Below are 26,249 nucleotides of genomic sequence, written 5' to 3' on the forward strand. Positions count from 1 at the left end.
ATCTTATTTATGTTCTTTGCTACATCTCAATCTCTAACTTTTATTATTAAGTAACCAATTAATTTTTACAGTAATTATTTGCTCAAGAGAAAAATTACTATTTAATTGATAAGGGAATTTATTTCTATACACTTTGAAATCCGATTTTGCGCTATTAACTTTTAAGTTCAATTAATTTAAAATTAAATTGTAAATTAACAAAAAACTTTTAATTTCTTACTAAAACAGAACCGTGAAATGAATCAAAGGTTCGAGCTGAGATGCAGTTTTCTGAATGTCAGATTTTAATCGTGATTTATAAACATTTCCGTACGTGTATATAAAATTAAATGACAAATTAAGAAGACTTTCATCTTCCTCGCTTTATATGAAGAAAATTTCGTTCGTGAAAGACTGCAAATTTCAATCGGGAAAGTCAATCGTTATATTAAATTCCGCTAATGGCCTCTAATGACGAAGTAACTTTATCATATTATATCGATAACGCTACGATAAAGTTTCTACGATGTACCGCGCGCGCGCGAGAGAGAAAGAGTCACGCGTTAATCTTCGCCGCGCGATCGCAATTTATCTGACTTAAGGACCATCGGAATTCTCGCACGTGCCCGTCGCACACACTCCTCTCATCTCCCCGTGTCGTCGTCGTGTTTGCCGAGTATTTGCACACCTGTAATCCACTCGACTCCGGTGCACATTTTGTTTACGCGACCGCAAGATCGCGAGCGCGAGTCGCGTAAGTGCCGAGAAACGAGCGTAAAGATTGCGGCGGCGGCGCGAGGAGGACTCGCGATTAAATTCATCCCGCGCGATCGCGATTATCTCCTTATCGCGACCTCGTTCGCGGGAATATTTTTGACATTTTTCGTCGTTACAGATACGCCGGTCGACGAGAGAGAGAAAGAGAGAGAGAGATAGACAGACAGAAAGAGGAGAGATACGCGGCTGAAGATACCGATGCGCGTGTACGAGTTTGTCGAACGGATGACAAAGGCGTGTTCTTTCGCGGCGAGAAGATAATGCGCGTTCGTGTATACACAGGTGCCGAGAGGAGGCCACGCAGATGCTGCGTCTAATCGTAACAGCGCCGGCCGGACGTGTATTGCGGCTCCGAAGTGCGCGTTATCTCGCGCGCCGCGTCGCCGGTTAGCCGGGTTGGCTCGCTTGGCCAATGGGAATAAAAAAAAAAACTGAAGACGGACTAGTTTCATGCCTCGGTTATTCTTTGTCGACGTGTCTTTACCGCCGAGGTCTGGCTGTAATCGCTTTTCTACAAACATATACCACCATTGACTCCGCTGATTTTCAGGAACTAAGCTTCGTTTCCCGACGAGCTGTTGTCACTCGACGAGGTTGGAGATAAGTTTTTGGACTTTCCGTCACCTGATCCCGCGTTTAAAGTAAAATTTGTATGAATTGTGCTGCCCGTCGAGGATTTCGCACTTATTGCCAAATAAGACGTGAGAAGAACGAAAGGAGAGAACAAATCGGATCAAAGTAAGAATTGAGATCATATGCCGCAGGCGAAACTCGTTATTCTAAAACCATATCGATCCAATTCGCTCTTCTTGCTCCGAGAGTTCCAGACTAGAGAGGATCGAGATACACTTCACACCTCTACGAATAGCAAATCCTTGGTATTAAATCTCCCGGATTTTTGGAAAAGGACGAAATACCTCGAGCCTCTCTATTCCAGAATTCTGGAGGAGACGGCATCTTCGAGGACGTGGGAGCATCCCAAATGCGCGCGGTAACAAACGGACACCGCCAATCAGATTGCTGGGTTGGTTAGGGTTAGGATGAATTGATAGAATTTGATTGGTGGTGTCCGTTTGTTACCGGGCGCATCTGGGACTCACTCTTCGACGACACGGCCGTGCGCCGTCAAAGTGTTCAGACTCCACTTTTGGATGTAGCATGACTAAGAGCAGTGCTGCCTCGTCGCTCGCGCACCAGACCGCGAAGATGTAATAATTCTTTGTGCCCGCATGCGAGCTGCTTCTCGCCGCTCATCCTCGCATGATGCCGCGCGCGCGCTCCTCCGTGGTCGGACGGGCGGCGGGGGAGAGGGAGAGCACTCTTGCGAGATGCGCGTTCACGGTACGCCGGTTTCCCGCTCACGCCCGGAGATTCTGCTCTCCTCGCGGAGGCACGATTCTCCGCTTCCTCCTGTCGTTAGCTCGCGCAACCGTACCGCAAATCAATTCCCGCCGTTGCTCTCCTTGCTCTCCTCCGCTCCTCCTCCTGCTCCTCGTCGCGCGGAGGATGTGCGCCGCGATTCGATACTCGCCAGGGCCGAGCCGTTCTAGGTTAACCTCTCGGGTGTTTTTCAGCATCATTTTGGTTTTTATCGAAAAAGTGATTCACGAGACACCTAATGTCGTTGTTAATATTGCAACGTGACACGGGTGAGAAAAAGGGGGCGAATCGATCTTTTCTAGGGCGAGATTTGTTCCAGCCTCTGACTCGGGACTGACGTGGATGCTTCGTCTAGCGTTATATGAAAACACCGGAAATTCAACGAGGAAGATGATTGTCAGTGGATGATGCGTTCGGCTGCGATTGTATCGCGGATACAATCTTAATCCGAAGAAAATAGCTCGCTTTAATGGAGTTATTATACATCTCCGAGATAATGATGTGATAGATAGACATGCAATGAATAAATAACTAGGTACGTGAAATGGAGTAAACAATGAGAAACATTACTGTTGAAGATGAGTAAAATTGTTATCGTAGCATTGTACGTCTCTCTAAGCTAGCCGTCAGATTTTTCTTTTTTATCCTTGCAATTCCGATGATGAGGAATTTTATTTGCGAGCGAAGAGCCCTCCGAGAGTAATTGTAAAAACTGAAAGCTCGAAGCGGACACAAAATTCGTTGTTGGCCGTTTGAATCTCGTAGTTTTTTTTTTTTTTTTTTTTACACACGCGCGTTACAACACGCGTACATTTTACCTCGCACAGTGTAACCTTGGAAATACTACGCTGAGTAGATAAATGAGATTTCATAAGATATACGAAAATGCTAAAACTCGTTTAATCACAATTACGGCGATCTTCTCTCACGGTCAGAGATTCTCTTCCCTGCTCCTTCCCCTTCTCATTAGCTCAGCTCTCGTAACTTTTTTTTGTAATATTACGGTACCACCGTACCTGTACACCGCCAGTCTCTACATCCCGCGTTAAAAAGGAAGGAAATACGGAAGAAGGAATTTATACGAGGTTGCCTCTTTAATACGGGAGCACTACGAATTAGAGCGTCCATTCGGCACCACATCTCGTGACCGCCTAATAATATTAATAAAACATATTTACCTAACTAATGTTAATGAAACGTATTTCTGTAAAATAAGCCTTGAATTGGTAACGCAAAATTATTTTTAAAAAATCAATCAACAAAATTGCACATTTAGTTTACTCAAGATTGTCCATTATGTTAATCTCAAGTAAACAAATAAACGAATTTGATAATCAATTCTTTAAATTGGAAACTTAACGCATACATTTTCATTCATCGATGTATTGTCCGATTCTAGTCTCAAAATTATAAAATATGTAAAACTTAGGATGTTATTTGTAAATAAAATGCCTTACCTATAATAACAAATTTCTTAATATTATGAGAGAACATAATACCACCTTCTCCTCCATATATGTACTTAAAAAGTTGCAAATTATTCGTCTAAAGGTTAAAGAGCGAGGGCGATTTGTCAAATTAGCACGGCAAATTGATGAGAGGCGCGTGAGAGAAGCGGCGAAGGGGGAAAATAAGACGAAATACTTTGTCGCGTCGATCGTGACGCTGATTATCGTTTTAATCGTGCGAATCTATTCCACATCCACGACCACTTCGTGTCGTTAGCCTACGTGCGATCGCGTAACCCGATAACGCAACGCCAACATAGTTACCTTCGGAAAGCACGGTCTGCACGCGAGGCATCCTCCGTCATCCTCTCTCATGTCCGCGAATTCGCTGTCTGCGAGAGTCGGCCCCCGGTTATTACCATAACGTTACACTCATTTCTGTTACTTATTGTCGCAAATGTGTCTCGTCGTATAAATTCGCGAAACATGGTTATTACAGTAATAGTGGCTGCGTGCACGCACACGCATTACGTGACGATGCGGCGGGCGGATATACGTCGCCGATTTTGCGGGATGTGTTCCTTCATCTTGCGATCTCGAGATCCTCCTCCTCCTTCTCCCCCCTATCTCCCTCTCCCCCTTCTTCTTCCTTTGTTACGGAGGACAGATGGGCTCCCATATGTCTCTTCCGTAATTGAAGGAAATAGATTTGTTTGCTTTTAATTTACGCTTAAGGTATATATGTTATATTTTCTGTTCTAGAAAGGCTAGATTTATCTCCGCTCCGGTCAACATAGTTGATTTTCATCTGCGTCTATATATGAAATCCTGCGTACCGGATTAGATAATAAAGATAATGTTCTAGAGTAGAAAGCGGGTAATCGTTGACATTGTTCACGATTACCTGGCCATTTTGACTAATACGTCCGAGTTGCTGAATCAGATTGAAAGGGGATGCTCTAGAATCGAGTCAAATTTTATGGGCCGGGCAATCCTCTCTTTGGCCGCTTTACGAATTTCCGCATGTCTCTCTTCAGATTTGTTGAATAACGTTGAATAACGTTGATCTAACTTTTAGAGTAGATACCTCTAAATATTATCTTTAGCTAAAATATTTTATTTCCGCCGTTCGGAAATGTATGCACCGAAAAAAGTCTCGTTGAATCTGATTGAATCTGCCAGATATCCAACATTAATTCAACAAGACTCCTCTTTTCAACGTGTGTCGTCGCTACGCAAAACTTAGCATCCAATCGAGACTTTCAGATGTCAGAGACCAATCGTTTCTATTTCAATAAATTTTTTTTTTATTTACTTCGACAGCGGCAATTAATTCATAATTCATTCGATTTCACTCGAGCAATTTATAGTTTGGCTCTCTCCGTAGGCTCATTAAGTTCAATTATCCTCCTTCCCCCCTCCGTAAATCCTGCAGATTCGAAAATAATGCGTTCCGCATTTCCGCGAATAAACTTCGAGCAATTCGTTCGATTCTCTCGTACCTGGCGCGGCCTCGGAGGCCGAGGAATTCGTCCGAATGCAAAATTTGGAGTTTCGCCATCGGGCGCGGTGCATATACGGTCCCTCCGGTGATCCGATTCTCGGCGTTGGCCGATGCCAACGTTCTCTTTTCCGCATTGTCACACGAGACACGGCTTTGCGCAATTTTGAAATACTTTCCTTAGCAACGGGCGACAGCATAAACGCGCGCGCGCGTACACACATTGCGTATACACACTCGCGCGACACGCACACGCGCATACAACGGGCTTATTATGTGCGCGAATAAAGAAAGTGCCCGTTCGCGTTGACTCGCTCGGAAATCCGAAACCGATATTATATGCACGGGAAGCGCGCGACGGATGATTTCGCAATCTCGGGGAGAGGGAGAGAAACGTCTCGCCGCCTCCTGTCAGGTAATTCAGCGACTGCAGGAATTGTAAAATCGAAACGCGATACGACGCAACCGCCGGGAAGATGATTCGCGTTCCTGAATAAGCACGCCGGAGAGAAATTTGATATAATTATATATAACTATCGTAAAAGCGCGCAAGGATGAAAGTGAAACAGCACGCTGGGAATAAGTATGATAAAATATGTGCTCGTATATGTTGCTAAAGGAAAACATAGAAAGGTATGACGAGTCACGGCGGAAATGGGACAAATTTGCAAGACAAAATTTAGAAATGTTACTTTTTTTTTCTTCATTTCTTTTCAGTTTCTTTTCAAACAGTTTTAGAAGTTTTATTTCAAAAATAAAATAAGCGGCACTATCTGCGTACCACTTTATAATAATTTTAAAGATTTTAAATCGCGCAATAACAATAACATCATTTTTGTACAATAAATATTGAATTTGGTCTCGGTCTGCTCAATAAAACTGTCGAAATCATAAAAAAATATTTTTTCCCAGTTGTGGAAATAAACCGTGTTTCCTTATAATATTTGTCGATTTATCATCGCGCTTTAAATTGTACCGAATTAAAAATTTATTTTAAAATTATGCGTGAATTTTTTTAAACCGTATTATAAGCGTTTCTCCTGCATACGGCGCATACATGCGTTCAGAGATTTATTATTCAGGAAGATCGTGTGTGCGCGCGCGCGCTCGGAAACCAGAAACCGATGCATCAGAAAGTAGGCACGCGCGTGAATGTGACGTGCGTGTGTCGATGCACGAGATCGCGCTCTCATCGATTTTTTTTTTTTTTTTTACATCGCCCGGCTTCGCATAAGCAAATTCCACCGAAGACCGCGACTTCCGGACCTTCGGAGCATCCCGAAGCCGAAAGACGAGGCGGCGAAGCCGCAGATTGCGCAAGCTCCACGTCATTTGATCTGTACGTCATGAGATGTATGCGTATAGAGCGAAACAACACGCGCGCAAGTGTCACGTCGACTGATCTCCATACACCACGGATACAGTGTCGCTGGCAACAGGAAACCCGCCGTGATCTTTCAATGTCAAAAATCTTTCAGGAAGTATAATTGGAGCTGAACATGATGACTGAAATACAGTATAGATATGACGGCATTTAACACGTAGGATATCGTATATTTGTGTTGATGTAGGTCGGGAAGAGGCACATTATATTATATCTAGCTAACCTACCTAGCAATTTAGCAATTCATATCAAACCAACTTGTGCGTAATAATATTATAAATTTATATATAGCATACGTGATAACATTCATAAAAATTAAAATATTAAATAAAATGAATGAGGCAATATGGCAAAATTCAGGAAATAACATGAGGATTGCAATACTAATAATAATAATAGAAATATCTCCCTTTTCGCCTCGTAATTATTTATAATACAACGTCACAATAAAAAAAAAGAGTTATCTCGGCGACTGCAGCGTAGTGCGCATATCAAGCCCATGAGATTACCATCGATCGTCGACATCAAATTTCCGATATGCACGTCCATACCAATCTGTCGCGTAATGCGTGTCACATGTCACTCGTGGAAAGCAACGGTGCCAGAAGGCTTGACGTATCGACACTTTGTTATGCGCGGAGCGTCATTTCCTTCTTGAGCTACGAGCCTCTTCTTCGGAAGAGACGCGCGGAAACGGGGACGGGGCACCGTCTCTTGTACCTCGTCATCTCATCCGTTTCCGTGGAGAAATGCATGTCTTAAAAGGTACATTACAATTTTATGAAAGATTCGCTTAGATTTTCGGGGGGAAGGGGGGAGGGGAGGTGGTTTTTATGGAAAGTTTTGTTACAAGATTTTTCTCTTCTCTTATATAAATTCTATTTTACTTTTTCTTTGTCAAACAAAAGTAAAAAGGCGAAACAAAACTATACCTTTAAAGCGAGTCTAATAATCTCATTTAAACTATTTTTTTTTTTCTTATCATACGTACACAGAATAGCTACAATGTGCAAATTTTATTATAAATTATCGGTTTTAATTATACTACGTATAAGCGTAGCGTGCCTGACCACATGCAAGGAGATTTGTCTTTTCTACTAACCTATCTCCGATTAGATAAATCGTAACGTTAACAGATTACTTTTCGAAAGAACGGACTTTTTAATTGACGCAACCGGTGAAAGAGACATCGATAACATTGCGCGATCGGTCATTGCGTAATACTTGCAGAAGGCTAAGGGGAGAAAAGTTACAATGCCCCGGACGAGGTTGCATCGACAGATTGTTATGCGCCGGGCGTCATTTCCTTCTTCTGATTGTAAGCCTCGTCGAGAAGAGGAACGTCGTGGAAAGGAGCCGCACGGAAGAACAACAATCGCAAACAACGTTCGGCGGATAAGAGTATTTAGACGATGAATGGGAGAGGTAAGGTTTCGCGAAAAGTATTTCGAGTATGAATAGCGTTGCGTTTGTTACCTTTTGTTGTTTCATCTACATCTTCTAATCAGTCTCGATAGTCTAATAAGTTCTGACACATTCCGCTAATTTACGCGCAAGGTACCACAAATAAAAGAATAGTCATACACAGAAAATGATGTCGCTCTTCTCTTCATAAACATTAAATGTTTAATGTTGTATAATATCAATTTAAATATTAAATAATTTTAATTGTTTTTTTATTTAATTTTAAATGTGTTTTTAATATAGACCAGTTCTAACACAAATATACAAAATGTTCTTTAGTGATGAGATATCATTTTATTTATTATTAATTTATATTCTCTTTAGTAATGATTAATTTACAATAAATTATAAAGTAATTCACAAATTAATTAAACATTGTCGAACAAAAAGTTCTCTGTAACTTTTGCCGACAAAGCCAACATGCCGCCACCCTGCAGTGTCAAATTGGCCGATTTTCTCCTAACATGTCACCAACACAAAGCCGACGTGTCCGCTTGTTATGCGCAATGTGTCACTTCCTTTTTCTCGACTTCTCTCGACGGAGATCGAAAAGACTGAGGAAGAGGAAACGGAGAGGCGAAACAAGACGCGAGAGGAGCCGGACCGCCGCCGGGCGGACCCAGCAGCAGGAAGTGGTACAAAATTATGAAGCGGTCAAACGGCACGTGTTGGATGTCGCGCAGTGCCGTTGGCCGACCCCGTCGATCTCGAACTTTCGGGCAAACGAGGCCCGAAAGAGACGATCCGTCAAGAGATGAGGAGAGGTCAAGCGCGACAGTAAAAAAAGGGCGCGACACTTATCGCGCACGTGCGACTCCGCGCACCTTCCTTTATCCCCCTTCGAGCGCGTTGTATTTCCTGTTTTTACTCCTTATCCAACCGGTTCGTCATCATAGTAGAATCCTAGGATTTTCTCCCGGAAATGGTTTATCTACGACGAAACAGCTACTCACTCGGTAGCCGACAGTATCTCCGGATTTGAGATGAAATTTCACATCGTGGAGAATGTGTGTTGTTCCACAGAATGCGCTCAGATGCATGAACCGTGTTAAAGTCTTCTTCCGAATTCTCGATTTTTCAATTTTCTTCTTTATTTGTGAGTTTAATTCTTTTTCCTAGTACATTACACGTATATGTTTTGTCAATTGTTATTTTTTTTTTAATTTTATTAATTAAATTTAATTAAATTTTATTATGTAATAATTCAAATTATATAAAAAAGTTTTGTAACATTTATACATATTTACCATTTTACATTACGTATATGTTTATATTTTTACTTATTTTCAATACTGCTTTAATAAAATATTTTAAGATCTTTAATAAAAAAAAAAATGTGACGCAGAATGAAGATACATGGATTGTAACAGCAAAGTTTACTATTAAACATTTATATTCTGCAATGAGGAAGAACGTCCTTCTTCGATAAATCGTGAGCTTATTATTATTCAATATGATAAGAACTATCTTTATATCACCCAGATAACCCAAGCCAAAATAAGGTACGTGGTTTTAAAAGTATACCGCATCCTGCTTTAGTTATCATCCTTCCTTTAATAAATTTTTACTTTTTTAATTAAAAAATAAAACTCCAATAACATAACAAAATAAATTCAATTAAATTTAATTTTAAGGAAAGACATCAAGCTTCTAATAATTAAACATTCTCTCATTATGTTAAGTGATACTCCTTATTAGTCATCTAAATTGACTAATTTTTTAATATGTATAAGAAGAATTCCATGGTAGCGAGATTCGAAAAAGGTCGATAACAGCTTTCATATAAAGAATGTTTGTAGTTCCCAGTGTACACACAACAAAGGTTATTAACAATTCACGAATACTTTTATCGCCTTTCGAGGGAAAGAACGGCAGGGAGACATCGCACGGAGAGCGGAAGCTCAAGTCCGAGCTAATAGAATTTACGGCGTTTAATTACGGAATTACGTAATATATTCTCGCCTGTACTCTCGCTGGCGTCCCGCGCGAAGCGAACCGCCTCTGTGTTCGGCGGCTTCGTTAGTTTCTTAAAACTCGTCCGTACATGATACGACCTTTGAAAGGCATAACGAGACCGGCTAATTTGCCCATGGCGAGCCGTGTCGTGCCCGCGATAGCGTACAGCACGTTTCTTTTTCATGCGTGTTTGCGTAAGTATTATCGCGAGTATCGGCGTGTGTACGTGAGTGTCGCAATTGTACGCTTTATCGTGCAAGATACCCGTTCCCTCCGAGTCCAACGTCAAATCTTTCAGCGTGGGATAATTGCTCGCATACTAATTACCGTACAAATGCATACACGTAAGAATGATATTGATTTCGACGCCTTTCACATCGATATAAAAATTATGTCGGATTGATGCGAAATATAATAAAATATTATTAAAATTATATTTATCATTAAGTAGAATTAAAAATAAAGTTTTAATAAAATCGAAATAAAACACCATCATGGAGGCTGTAGTGTACACCAGTGTTCTTTCCTCTAAAGAGAAAGTTTTTGAGCTTTAAAAAAAAACTTTCTCTAATATTTAATATATAAATCTTAATAAAAAACTCACAAATAAAATATATAATGTATAATATATTTCATATTTATATTTATATAACATAGATGTATAATACTTAAAAAGCCGTTTAAAGTTTTTAAAAATAAAGAAATTTAATATTATTAAAATTTAGCACTAAGGTGCAGGTGGCATTTGTAGAATTGCCAGCAGTAAAGAAATATTAAAATTTATTATTTGCATTCTATTTTTTTGTAATACAAGAAACGATTTAAAAGTAATTATTCACATTGCTTCGTAAATTTTAGAAATATGCACTAATTGTTGCAGCTTGATGTAACATATAGAAAAGGAGAAGCATTTTTTTTAGCTGGACTATAATTGCAGCTGCAGGCAATTAATCGGAAAGCCAGCGATATAAAGCATTATGCCGGACATTACGCGTATATGTGGGAATCAAAGAGTGAGGCGTTGCCTTTCAATGCGCGTATAATTACGAGCCTAGCCAGCAGTGAGAATCTATGTAAAATGCGTTACAGAGGCGAGAGTGAAATGAGCGGCCACAGAGATAAATCAGTGGCTCGTTTTCTTTTCCTTGCCGGAAGAGAAGTCATATTCTAAAAAGCACAGATACCTGCTCGCAATCACCGCGCTAACTTTGATTCGCTTGTAAATAGATACATCCGAATGAAAATGAATCGCTTCCTTCGTTGATACAGGAAGAAAATTAGTTCTATAAATTTAAATTGCTATCCTAACGTTCGTGGAATTAAAACGGAAGCGGTTCTTGTAAATTTAAAAATGTAGCGTATCATAATGAAACTACAATACATGTATATCTGTGACGTAACGTTAAAAAAAAATTATAGCTTATATCTTCTTATAAATTTTTTGAGCGAAAAAGCCTATAAGAGTCATTTATTGTATGCCCTACGATTTCTAACACATACCTTAACAGAATCATCACGAGTGAATCTAATTTAATTGCACATTTACTTCTTATAAAATTTTTAAGCGGTTGTGCTACAAAGATTTTATCTACATATAGATAATTTCAATGAGATGTGCGTGTAGGTACCATTAATTAAATGTACTAGATGTTGCTGAAATTTTATGTTGAAACATTATTATCCTTGATGATACGCAATAACGAGTAAAGGAAAAAAAAAAAAAATAACGCTGGCTCGTGCCATCTTTCACTCGATCATTTCGGACTTCATCATCGTCTTATCGGTCAATCGCGAAGCGTGCCTTCGTTACCCGACGAATTCAAGTCGTAAATAAAAGCGCTTCCTCATCACTCGAGACTTTCCTAGTTCCTCTCCGATGAGCCACCCTGCGTGATGCTCTTACGTATGCCCGCCTCTACGTGTGTACCAATCCGCGTGCACCGACACGCTTTTGCTACCTACGAGCACACACGCTCGCATACGTATAATCAGGCGCGGATTAAATCGGTACCAAAGAAAGAGCGAAAGTCATAGTCCGTCGATATGAATTCTGATGTGGGTTAGTAATTTGAAACGGAGGCGCGCAATCGTAGAGAGAATATTAAAAGGAAACAGCGCATTTGAGCGCTTTTAATTTTATCGTTCTAAATCGCGAAGCAAAGGTGTAAATGTATGTAAATATTATTCGAGTTTAACGACAGTGACTATGGCATTTGCAAGAAAATAAAATGGCTTCAGCAAAAATAATCAAAGATGATAGTCCACCAAGCTTTACAATTTCATTTAAATAGTTATTTAATTTAAATATTTGAGTATAACATTTCATAATATTTAACTGTTCGATAATTGTCTAACCGATTGTTACAATTGATTACTATTAATATAATTACGGAAGATAATTGATAAAAATATTACTAAATATTTTATATTAAACAGTTGATTAAAATTATTTCTTCAAGGCTTTATTATTATCGTCGAACCTCTTTTTTTTTAAGCGTAATATTAGAGTGCAAGAATTCAAAATATTCCTATTAAGCACCCAATTATTATAATACGTTTGCTTTTAATTCGTTGCAATTTCCGGTTCTTTGTTCCGAGTCTGTAGACGCCTGTGCGCAGGTACGCGTGCGCTACGTCGCGAGGGTATCAAGAAGCATCTCTCGGCTTTCTCGGGGTATGCGCCAAAAGCGCGCATATCGTAACGAATCGTCACTCGACATCGAAAGTGACCACATAGATGAAGAACGCATTAAATGCAGGATGTCCTGGCAATAAAACACTTTTTCGTACGTACGTAATTAACAATGGATGTTTTCTCACTGGAGATTTCACCAATTTACAAATTATCAAGATCATCGAGTTAAAAATTATTACAAAATTCATTTGTCAGTCGATCGGGGATATATACCTCCCCCCCCCTTTTTTTTTAATAACGGACTGTCGAGATTACTGACGGATCTTTCGTGTCAAATTGATGATATACTATTTTGGCGAGGCAGAAATTGTAGATTTCTGTCTCTCTCCTGATCTTTGTGTCCGCTCTACGAGTACGCTTGCCCGAGCGAGCGCGAACGCACGAGTATGCGCGAGTGTATACGAGTATCTCGGCTGGCTGGTCGCCGGTTTCTCCCGCGCTAATTAGCAAAAGTTTGCTGTGCAATAAACGCGTCTAGCTTTACGTAACCTGGCTGGACACTCGCGCGAATACGGACCGCACAATGCCGCTCATTAATGGTACGACCAATCTGTCCTGCCATCAGGATTGCTGAAATAATCTCACCAGACTTTCCTCGGCTTTCCTCATCCACAAGTGCATCTTTCGTGGTGTCTCGATATAATACTTATATAAGATAAAATTTGGCGATCGAATCTATTAAAAATTTCTATCTAGTAAAAATTAACTTTCTTTTTTCAGAAGAATTCTAACGACACGCATATCTTTTAGATAATAAAATAGATTCCGTCAAATTTAGATTATAATCATTTTTATAATCATTTTGTTTGATGTAGCCTGTTGTGTGAATTATATCGAAATAATCTGATTGTAATATCGTATCATCTTATAATGTGCCTTTTTCCAATTTTCTTTTCATATATTTGACCTGTTTAATTTCAAAGCATTAGAATTATATCAGTTTTTCGGAGTTCGATAATATCTTAATTTTTGTAATGATTCTTATTGTAAATTAAAGATAATTTCAGATTTTAATTTATTTGAATTATATTTCATATATCATAATATTTTTATTGCGCTCAGCGAGTAATATTGAAAACGCGTGCGCTGATCGTATCCGCGAACATCGAATAAAACCCAGCCTCTCTCTTCCTGAATCGGCTCGCTATGCTACCGTAGCCAAGAGCGCACTTGTTTTCCGGAAAATTTCCTCGTACGTTCACCAGCGATTTCTGCTCGAACAATTCCGCACCGCTCGCGCGTTCAATGTCTCGATCGGTGACGCTTTCCAGTGAGACCAATCTTATTAAATTTTTTTCAAAATTCAAAATATAATAAGTAATAAAATGCAGGTCAAAAAGATTGAACCTGTAAGATTCAATGTAAAACTGTGATAGAAAAAAGCAAGAAACGTATTAATATATTGCAGACTTGACAATAATAATTATTGAATTAATATTTAATGTATAACATTAATTTTGTTACGCAAATATTTTTGATAAAAAAATAATAGAAAGTTACAAGAATATTTCATTTTATTATTTCATTGTTAAGATAAATTTTCCATTAAAAAACCAAAAAATAATATATAAACATTATTCTTCAAATAATTTTTTAAAAATCAATTAATACGAAGTCATCTTAATGATAATTAGTCTGAGCAAAACTTTTATTTATTGTTTTTCTTCAATCTTATGACGAAATTGTATCATTGCAATATGAATTAATTATGAATCAGTTATTATCCCCAATTTATCTATTAATTCCATCTTATTAATTCCAATTGTAATACTTTAACAATAACGAATAGGACTCGAAATGTATTTGCATTTATTTATTAGGCTGTGCACTTCATCGTAGAAATAAAGGAATATAATGTATAAGGTAACCAAAATATATATATTAAGATAAAAGTGGTAGTAATTAAGGCAAATTTGTGATAAGTAAAACGAGTACATAGAAGTCTAGTCAGGTAGATATAAGTAAACAAATTTGACGTGGACGCATGTGAATAAAAAATTATTGTGAACCAAGTCTCTTCTTGATTATGTAACGTTTAAAGTAATGAATTCTGTTCTATTAACAATAACGAATAGAATCACACGGAAAAAAGTAATAAATACCCAAAAGTCTTCGATATCCAGAATCACAAGTGAAAAAGAACTAACTTTGTTTCTATTTTCTGCCTAACGCTTTCATTGCATAAAATAGTTATTCTAAAGTTAGCTCTGTTATTTACAATCAGCTTAGCTTTTTACAAAAGAGTGTATGGATGCCCTAAAAGTCTGTCATATAGAAACTTAAGTTATTATATGAATTTTGCTTATACTACGAAAATCAAAGCTCCGAGCAACCGAGTATTTGGACGCATTCCATGTTTATCTTTCGTCTGTACTGGATGTCCAAGTTTAGATAAACGGAATTTGTCTGTAAAGTACAGAGATGTGGAATCTAGTCCGACCTTCACGACAAACATGTCGAGGTATATGCTCTTACGTGACCTGTCCCTTTAACATCTGCTTCACTTATGGTTTAGAATATTAAGTTTCTCTAACTAGTTTTACTAGAATATAAAGAATTATTATTATTACTGATGTATTAATTAAAAAATCTGTTACATGAATTTTTAGTACGCATTGTTATTTATTATTATTTTTTTAAATAATTTTAAATATTGAAAAATTTGTAACTAACACGAATGTGTGTGTGTGTGCAATATATATTTATATAACAAAAATTATTTTACTTTTAATTTTTAATTGAATTTGACATAAATAGTAAGTTGGTGATTGTTAATTATTATATATTTCTGGAAAAATAGTTACAGTCATGTTATAAAATATTTTTATATGAAACATTTACTAATTATTACACATAATTTGAATAAAAAATTATTTATAATTTTCACAAAAAAAGAATTATAAAGTGATTTTTCGGGTTTTTAAACATTTTCTCTTTAAATAAAAAGCAAAAAATAATTTTCAAAAATACATCTACATGTATATGATGTGTTTGAATTGAGAAATGGATTACGTCAACCTGTATCTTTCCAATCTCTTATGTAGTAAGCACTTCCATCTCTATAAAGCCCCGTTATTTCCTGATATATATTTACTTTTTTGTGCTTCAGTGATTGCACGAGAAGTCTGGTTGTTTCGTACAGAAGAAACATGATTCGAATATGAGAACAGGTAAATAGTTTCTTACTAACAATAAGACAATTAATCCAAGAAAAGTCGGGTCATCTCGATTGAAAAATTTGACGGCTGTTAGGTAATCACTCAGTCAGCGAAATCATTTTTCTAGCATATCATATGCAATGTGTATATAAATGCGCACTAATTTCGCTCTTTTTTTTAATTCTAACATATTTCTTTACTCGAAAATTAGTTTTCGAATAAAATGCGGCATATAAATCACGTGCGAGAGAATCGAAGAAGCGGCTGGCTTTCAGATATATTTCCAAGCGAATCGGTTCACGAACGATATCAGTAATCGGCGTACGTGGTCACGGGCCATGTCAGCGTCTAACGGGGCAATCGAGCAGAAACGGTAGATAGTAGTGAGGAACGAGACGAATGAAGAGGAAGAAGAAGAAGAAGAAGAGGAGGATGAAGTGAGAAAAGTGGCTTGAGAAACACGCAGGGAGGAACGGTGGACTCAGAATCGGGCGGTGCATCGTTAATGCAGATTGTCCGATTGTGAGTTTTATTCGATGAATCATGTGCTTTCCGGAGTGCGTGTCCGCACGCATATCGAGACGGAGTATTGTCGAGGGTTTGAGAGTACCCGATGACTCATCACGAATTTTTCTAGCATACGGCTCCGCCGAAATGACGCGCCCTAAATATTGCACTATTCCTTCAGGTAAGGAAGGACGCCGTTCTTTTGTGTGTGTGTGTGTGTGTGTGTGTGTGTGTGTGTGTGTGTGTGTGTGTGTGTGTGTGTGTATTGCTTTACGTCACTCCTTTAAATGACAAGCGGTAAGAATGATAATAATAAATAAAATTTAATCTTTTGGATTTGGCAAACTTTATAAATGTTAGCCCAAACAAAATTGTTTATTTGAGTTACGTTTTCAAATTTTCTGACTGTATTTTTCTCGTGAATGTCGAGGTCAGGGGAATTCGATCTGTTTGCATGATTCCGTCTGTAGGCGAAATTATCTTTGAAAGAGCACACATCGATTGCTCGATACAGATGCTTGTTCCGAGAAATTATATACGAACGAAGAGATTTGAGCTAGTAATGCGTTGTTGGTTTATATCAGTTCCTGGGAAAAAAAATTTTATATAAAAACATATATAAATATATATAAAATATGTCCATATATGTTTATACTAGTTTCCTTTTTTTTTTGTAAAATTTCTGTTTGATATAAAAAAATAATAGTTATACTGAAAAGACAGAAACTAATTTAAAAAATAATTTTTGCATTGCTTCTTTTGAAAAAGCTAAGTGTGAAAAATTGTCCATATATAATCATATATATTCCGGAATATATATGATTATATATGGACAATCTTTTACACTTAGTTTTTTCAAAAAAAGCAATGCAAAAATTATTTTTTAAATTAGTTTCTGCCTTTTCAGTATAACTATTATTTTTTTATATTAAACAGAAATTTTTACAAAAGAAAGGAAACTAGTACGCTGAAAAAAAAGTAATATATTCAATAAGATATGTTGCGGGCTACCAACTACAGATATACTCAATACAATAATATATGCTATTGCAGTATTAACATTGTACTTGCATTAATAGCAAATATTATTGTATTGAGTATTTTATGTAGTTGGCAGCCCGCAATTACATGTTATTGGCTATATGTATTATTTTTTTTTCTGTGCATAAACTTATATGAACATATTTTTTATATATTTATATATGTTTTTATATGAAACATTTTTTCCCAGGTTAAATCCGTAAAAAAAAATATATATATAATTAAAAAATCGATAAAAATACCGCTTTCATATTTTGAATATAAATTTTTCGTTAAAAAATATATATAAAAATTATAAAATTATCTTTCTGACGGAACATATTTCTATGAAAAGTATATTGCTCGAAGAATAAAATTACACGGTATAAATAACAAATCAAATACAAATGCTTTGCGGCTAATTTAATTGTAGGCAAATTGCTTTAAATATAATTAACGTTTGAATGATAATATTGCTTTATAATTTATGGATTTCTATTTATGGATTTTATTTTCTATTATAATGTTTATTCATCTATTTATTCATTAAAATACGAAATCAATTTTCAACAGTACTAACTCACTATAAGCGCCAGCATGCGTGTCACATAAAACATCATGCAAAGTACTCACTCATCTTTTCCATCTGAGTTGCCCAATTGGTGTCATTCGATCGTTGTTCGAGTTGAGCCATCGTCGCGACGCCCGGGCCTGCAAAAGACAGGATGAATACCGCTATCAGAAGAGTCGTCAGGAAAAATTGATACGCGTGTACGAAACAACGCGAGCCGATGGTGGAAGCCCGAAACGATCGCGAGGGATTCTTCTCTCGGGCGCGCGATCGTTTCACCGTTACGTCGTACGTGAGCGCCTTGCACATTCCTGGACCGCGTCCAGAAACGATCTGAATTCCAAGTACCAACTACCATAATCGGAGATTCAAAGTGCCCGGTGGCCGTTGGTCTAGAATTCCGAATCGAATTATAGGACCCGGTTCGCGACCGGCGGAGCTTCCGAGCTGCGTGAGATCGAGAATCAGATCCATCCTTGGGTCTCTCGCTCCAGTTATCCGCCAATGGTAGACCAGATCCTGCCCTTAAATCTGGGCCAACTCTTTTTAGTGCCAAGACCAACCCCTTTCTTCGACCGGCGTTGTCTTTTAACGTACGTGCCGACCCCATGGAGGGATGTGAAAAGTGAGCACCGAAAATCGTAACCTTTTGAAGACGGTTAATTCATTTACAAAAGGCATAAATGTGATACGCAGTAATCGAGAATAAGCTCAATAAAATGCACGAATCTATTCCGATTATATTGTAAATTTTGCTTGTAAAATATCTCTGTCGTTTGATAAATTCCGGCGATATTATCGATTGAGATACGACAAAATATTTTATAATGTACATATATTATTTCATTATGCTATGCACAATATTTTCGTGAGAAAGAGAATCTAATTTTCATATATAATTCGTATTAATTCAAATATTTTTTAGTCTATGCCAAAGATATAAAGCAAGACGAACGAAATAATTAATATTGAATCATTCTAATAAAATATAGCCACAATTTTTGCTAATAAAGAGATAAGTTATATTATTAGTCGCGCATTATGATATTATTTAAAAGTAATAAAATTCATAAAGATTGAAGGACAATTGCAGTGATTTCGTAGCACATTATCATATACAAATTAACTTTGATAATACTGTATGTTTCTCATAAATTATATTCAAATATATTTACATATACATATTTATCTCAATATTGAGTCGGATATCAATGCTACTGTCAGTTTTATTATATTTAAGACAAAAAATTTTATCGTAGCCATTAAAGCCTATAACAATTCGATAATATAATCTATTATCGATCTTAAATGACCATCAGGTCTTCTTAAATTAATATCAGTGTGTTTATAAACAAATTTTGTTTTCTTAATTAAAGTTAATTTAATTTAAATTTAAAAAATTACTTTTAAAAAGCATTATTTAATTAAATTAAAATAATTATAATTATATGTTATTATATGTTATAGTTTTTATAATTAAGTTTACTTTGAACAATTAAAATTACAAATAACTGCAATAGAATATCTTATAATTTAATATACATATTTTACTTGTAATTAAAATTTATATAAAATAATAAAAAAAGTTGTCTAAAAAAAATTATAATACTAGTATAAAAACAATTGTAACATATAATGCAGGATATGTTATAAATAACTATTAAATTTTATTAGAAGAAATATCTTTCTAACTTTTTATTTAATTATTACTCTCACACACAAAGGATTATATCATCGATCTTAAACGATCAAAATTTATTAAATAAATATTAATAATATGAGAAATATGTTAATCTCAAATCTTAAAATATTAAAATATATTATATCTTTTAATTTTTTCTTTTTTAACCGAGAAAAATTGCGATCGTAATTTTGCATTTTATTTTAAGAATGTGTCATAGAAGGTTCGAGAGTAATGAAGGTTTCATATAATTGCATCGTGTTAAGGCTAGTAAATAAACGCAGTATAAGCCACTAATGAGACCAATGGAAGACTTGATTACCAGCAAACTCGTCCACTTATACTTGTTTCTTGCATTTATCGTTTGAACAATGAGCCTCGTTAACAATGCAGCTCTCAAGACGAGGAAACATTGCAAAGTTCGGCGATAATATTACCTTGAGAAACTTCTTGAAAAATTTAGTATCCAACTGAAACATTGTTTTTAATTACCAGACAAACGCTAGTCAGACAATTTTCTTCATATTTGAAAAAAGTGCAATTATATCTATACGAGATATTTCCTTAATAAGGAAAATTTTTCTAAAGCAAATATTTAAATAAATTTCTAATTCGTATTATTTTTGCTCTGCATTTTCTTACATATAATTTAATTCATACAGTTTCCCTCATATTCGAAAGGATGCAATTTTATATTTTTTAGATATTTCTTCTAAATCGTGAATAATATTTCAGAAGCAAATATGTAAAAAATAAAATGTCTAATCCATATTATTATCTCTTTGTAATATCTTGCATATTATAATATTACATCATATTCGCACTTGCATATTCGTAATCGCGCGTATATGTACCTAGAGATATAGATGTAAAAATATTATATATGCTACTTCGCGTACGAAGTATATACAATTTCTTATTGATACACTCTCTAAATTTCCTAGAGTAAAACATTACTCTAAAAAAGTGAAAATCGGACATATCTAAGTTCGAGTGATTTGTTACTCTAATTAAAGTGAAAATGCATTCTATAAGAGTGATTTTTATTCTAATTAGAATAAAAATTCACTCTTATAGAGTGCATTTTTACTCTAATTAGAGTGACAAATCACTCAAAGTTAGATATGTTCGATTTTCACTCTTTTAAAGTAATGTTTCACTCTAGGAAATTTAGAGAGCAAATGCACATTTGATTTGGCTATTACGAGCTTTTTATTTTCTTTTACCATCTGTCTTAAAACAAGAGAGTTCTAGACCAATGGATCGTATCGAGTAGCACCGTCATCCTTCGCATTATTATCATCGCGACGATAAGCGCAGTCAACCATTATTTACGCGGCAATTATACGGCTGAAAGTCATTGTGTCTCTCTGCATGTAAAATAGTATGTACTGAATTCTAGAGCATGACTTATGTCTCCAGACTGACTGAGCGGGAGTATTTTAAATCACCACGCGCGTATGTTTGAAAATTCAAAATTATTGTAAAGAAATTATTTACAGAAATAATTTCTGTCTTACGCAAACTTCACATATCGTTAAGTTCATTTGTGCGAACTTCATGGAATATTATCCTGAAAATAATTTCCGTAAAATAATGGCCGTTTTCATAACAATATCATGAGAATTTAAATTTAATAATTATTATCTTTTCAAATATTTGTTAACTTAAGAGTATTGATTTTGATAATTATGCAAAAATTATAGTATGTATAGCGAAAAAGTATAGTGTTTTATTGGATAGTTATTATTAATCTTTATTACGCAATAATTTTCTCATGCTACTTTCATTTTTAAATCACCCGCGAAGTGAGTTTTGCTCTTGCAATGTGAAATATTTTTTTTGCTTTTGCTGTTCAAGAGCGCCGTTCTGACGACAGTCTGCAAATTAACATAAATGACATCTGACCATTGATACTTTTTACCTTATCGTCCAGTGTGATAAAGAGACTTCGTGTTGCCTCGATGAGTGCAACTTCATTAGCAAGTAAGGTCACCGAAGAAGCGCAATATGCAAAGGTGCCCGTGTGTCAATCTTCCACATAAAGTCGTCTCAAATCTTCTGCGAATACATTATTCATACTAGCGACTCGTCGAAAATCGGTATCGCTCGTAAATAGAATACGCAATTAATGGCACGCAGAAGATTGACACAGAAGACTCTCTTATTTTTTTATTTTGATGTGATCTTTATAACACAAATATCTAAGCATAATTATTTAAATGTCGTAGAAAATTTATGGTTATTAATTTGTATGTTTAATATTAATGTGTAATTATTATACTTCATTTAATTTAAACGTTAGAAATATATAAATAAAAGTTAACTAAAAAAATATAATATATCTTCGAATATAAATAAAGCATTTAAATAATACTTTAACAAAAAAAACATGTAAAATTATGATTGGTTTTATTTTACGAAATTATTGGTAAAATTCCATAATTTAAAAAATTATCAAAGTAAACCAATAAGATTATATAATTAAAAGCTTATTATTAAAACACGAATCGAGGTAAAGTTAATAATTAATGTCGCTCATTACGAATATAGGAAAAGACATCTCTTCATTTCGTGAAGAACTAAGCACCCGCGATGATAATGAAAGCAATGTAACATATCGATACAGTGCAATTGAGACCAGACGAAGGCTGGACCAGCCTGACGGAGATCTTGGGATAGGAGGGACATCTCCACTTTCATTGGTCAGCTTAACGAAGCCAATAGAGAGCAAGGACGTCACGCTTGCGCAGCCTCCTGCTGCGTTCTCTCTCTGACTCTTTCATCTTACTACAGAGCAGAAATGCCTCTGTTAAGAATTGTTCAACTGTGTACATTCTTAAATCGATACTTTGTCCAGAAATGGAACAATCTCAAAAGTTTAAGAATTTTAGATTTTTAAAAGAGAAAAAAAACCAAATTTTAGTTTTAACAACAGTTTTAATTAGAAAAATCAAATTATATAATTTGACGAAAAAATTGAAAAAACATCTACGTTGAAAATAGTATAATGATTTTTTATCTTCAACTCTTTTCTTAAACTTATAAATAATTAGATTTCTAAAAACGTGCTACGCGTTCACGTGGTACTACCGTATCTTTTGAAAATATTAAACGTATGTATATCACACACATACATACATATGTATTAAAAAAATAATTTAAAAAGAAGAAATAGATAAGAGAAAAATTTATTTAAAATAACGTTCAAAGTACTTAAAATCAAAGTATTTATATTTTAAGTATTTAGAAAAGTACATTAAAGTATAAAAAATATCACTGATGACTCTATTTGAACTTTTTATGATTTAGTCAGAGTGACACATATTTTTTGTAACTCGAAACTACTTCTTGAAATCTCGACAAAGCAGAAATTTCACACCTTTTCTTCGGGCGCAACCCTATTATTATTATATCAAGACCCCGTACCTGCGCCTTGGTTCCGGCGGAAACTACAAAAACAAATCAAAGCGCGTCCTTCCATCGGACAGGCGGAAATTGTCTTTATTTTCTCCTTCTTTCTCCAAACGTTTTAACCGAACACACGTCCGGTCGATGTAAGAGACGTTCGACTGCGACTTGCTTCTAAAGATGGACGGCTTAAACTACACGACAAAATTCTCAGAATTTTTTTTTTTTGCAACTTGGTGTATATTTTCATCAGAAATCGCTAATTTAATTTAATTTAATACTATTCTTTTGTATAACTATTAATATAATAATTATAAATAATTGATTGTAATGTGCATAGTTAAAAATAAATAGGTCTATTTTTAGATTTACATTTTTTACCTATAATACGTTTTCTTATCGTGAGTAATGATGTTTATATATATTAAAAAAATTCTTTTTTAAATTAAGTAAATATACTTTTTTTAGTTGAGAAAGGTCATATTAATGCTGATCACTTTGTTTTTAAATAGTATTTCTTAACAACAACTAAAAATAAAACTTTGAAAACTTAAATATAAATTGGAAAGTGCCTTCTATGAGATGGTACAGCAATTTTTATAATACTGTCTCATATTTTATAATAAATAATGTCTTCATAATATAATTAAAACTAGTTTTAGAGAGCTATAATCATGTAAAATGATTTAATATTAATAACATAAATTCACTATCGTTTAAACTATACTACTTGCAAGAAAAAATCATGCAAATTTTCTCGCTATTAAAAAATTTGTTTTTAGCAGATTTTATATAGAAAAAAACAATAAATCTATAAACTAAAGTTTTTATTTCTTTCAGTTAATTATTTAAGATCATGTTTTTATTAGTATTAACACAGTGCAATATGCAATTTCCAAGAAATAACGGGTTCTTTAAGAGATTTATTGGCGACTATTAGTTTTAATATTTAAATAAATATTAGCAAGTACAAAATGTTTTTTATGAAATATTTTTTTACACCAAAAATACGTGATACTAAAATAAGTATATTTTCATATACACTAATAACAAAAAATTTGTCGGTATATTGGTTATTAAAAAAGATGCTATTTAAATCTTTGTATCTTTTGATATCATTTTGCTATTTTCTCTAACGTTCTGCAAAATTAAACGCATATCGGACACTTGGGTACCGGTTTACCCTCGTAACCGGGTGAATCGGGGTTACAGACGAGGGAAGGTCCAGCGTCAAAGGTCGTATACCTGCACGCTCCTACGGGATCGTATGGACATCTCGTACCGCGTCTACCTGTTCGTTACGAGGGTTATGTGGAAAACCTGTTTCCCCTTGGGATCAGTTTGAACCTCGCGAATTAAAGAGATTGTGGACAAGAGCGGTCTTCAGGTTCGCAGGTCAGAACGGGCGTCCAGCCGGAATCGCGGCAACAACCGTCAGGGTCATGCAGGTACATAACCCTTTCGTGGGCCCATTTGAAATGTGCCCTTACTCTAGGCGGGCCCTGCGCCGGCTGGGCGCGGCTCGTGGAAAGCTCAACGATAAAACACAACGCACGTGTCTTTTGGCGTCTTTCGTCAGCGCCTTTCCGTTAAAATCTGCGCGGCGATTGGCGCATTTAAACTTTCGTACCAATCGGAGAGTTTTTGGTCGAAGGCTGTTGACCGTTACTATCCCGATGCCACCAATTTTCCACATCACATAGACGTGATGCTGATATATATGATACTAACCGAGACCAGTTATATACGTATTCCGTGTATATGTGTATATTCTATTTTTGCACACACTTTTTTCCGCCAAAAAACAATGTTTAATCGTAATTAGCACGAAATATTTTCTTCTAAGTTTTTGTAAAATACTGTACGTAAATTATTTAGGGTGTTTTATTGATAAAATTAAGATAAGATTGAAAAATGACGATTTATTTATAGAAATTAATATGTTAATCCGCAAAGAGCCAAATTGCTGTCTATTAGAGGGAAATATTTGCGGAAAAAGGAAAGACGAAAATACAATCACACGTAAATCTAATTACAGACTTTGAGCTTTTCTCACATGCCTTTTTATTTATCCCTATGAAACTACGGATACTACTGAGAAATTGAGACGCAGTCGACGCCATCGATGAGAGCCTCATAAATATCCTTCGAATGATAAAAAAACCTCCGTGACCGCGTATGTCGTTATATAACGGTAGCGCGAGTCTCTTTTATCGAACGAACCGTTTTACGAGAGAAGTAAAAATAGTGACAGCAGTTTTACGGCTCTTATGAGAGTTGCTTTTAACGACTTCACGTAATAATAATGGAAATATGTATAACTCGTGCTCCCTCTATTATCTGGCAAAACTTACAGCCACATGCATTTATATCATATTCAAATTTGAATATTCCCTATTTGTGATTCTATTTAGTATTACTGTAAAGTCACCGATACATCTTTATTCTTATCTGTAGAAAAATTTACATTTTGAGTCAAAACAATTACGCATTACTATTATCATTAGATATTATTTTTACTAATTTGTGTACCGTCGCAAACCACACACATACACAATAAAAATAAGCGACATTAATACATTTTTTCTCGTGAATTTCATTGCATTGAATTTCGATTAACGAAAGCGTGGTGCCGCGTTTCCTATTTCCTGCAAGGACACAAGAGGCTCCTCGACAATCTCTTTAGCGCGACGTTACAACTTTTCTTTGTGTGTTTTAGTTTTGTTTTGTTTCATAACGACCATTTCTAGTCTCGTCGTACTGAATAATGCAGAATATATGACGTATGGCTTTCAATAAGTTGCGACAAACTTTTACCAACGTACCTGCTTAAACTCTTCAAGGTTTGCGGATTAACCGATAAAAGACGATGTAACGAGGCAATGAAAGTTGTGTTAAACTGCCTTAATTCTCGCGGATACAACCAATAACCGCGGTGCAAATTTTAATGTTAATTTCTACCTGGTCATTTCAAATATTAAATATCTTACTTAGTTGTATGAGTCACCTGTGAAAATATATGTACAACAAAAATGTTATTTTAATTCGCAATCAGATTTTTATCTCAAAATAACTTTTATTAAAAAAATATATGTCTGACCGTTTGGACTGATATCAACAAACGTGTTTGATACGATTAGAGATGTTAGTGCGTCGTGAATGCATCCCATACCCTGCATTATACCAGTTTAGATAAAAAAATAGAGTTCGTAGTCTTTGCTGGGCCAATCCTTGCTGGTCTTTAAGGAAAGGTGGTGGGGCCGTGCATGCGTTGCTCTAGTTAATGTCAAGCTTGACCAACGGAAATTTGCCGGGCG

At 35.6% G+C, this 26,249-nt stretch overlaps 1 protein-coding gene across 3 annotated transcripts in view; it reads right to left on the reverse strand.

Moving 5' to 3' along the window:
• LOC105836406 (ras-responsive element-binding protein 1) overlaps positions 1–26,249 on the reverse strand; it is a 110,933-nt gene that overhangs the window by 37,673 nt on the left and 47,011 nt on the right. For all 3 annotated transcript variants that reach the window (XM_036282374.1, XM_036282373.1, XM_036282375.1), the window contains exon 3: positions 17,903–17,980. In XM_036282374.1, coding sequence (XP_036138267.1) covers positions 17,903–17,963 — 61 coding nt within the window. In that variant the 5' untranslated portion in view covers positions 17,964–17,980. The remainder of the gene's footprint in view (positions 1–17,902; positions 17,981–26,249) is intronic.

Source organism: Monomorium pharaonis, chromosome 2 (assembly GCF_013373865.1).
Source record: "Monomorium pharaonis isolate MP-MQ-018 chromosome 2, ASM1337386v2, whole genome shotgun sequence".
Classification (NCBI taxonomy): Eukaryota; Metazoa; Arthropoda; class Insecta; order Hymenoptera; family Formicidae; genus Monomorium; species Monomorium pharaonis.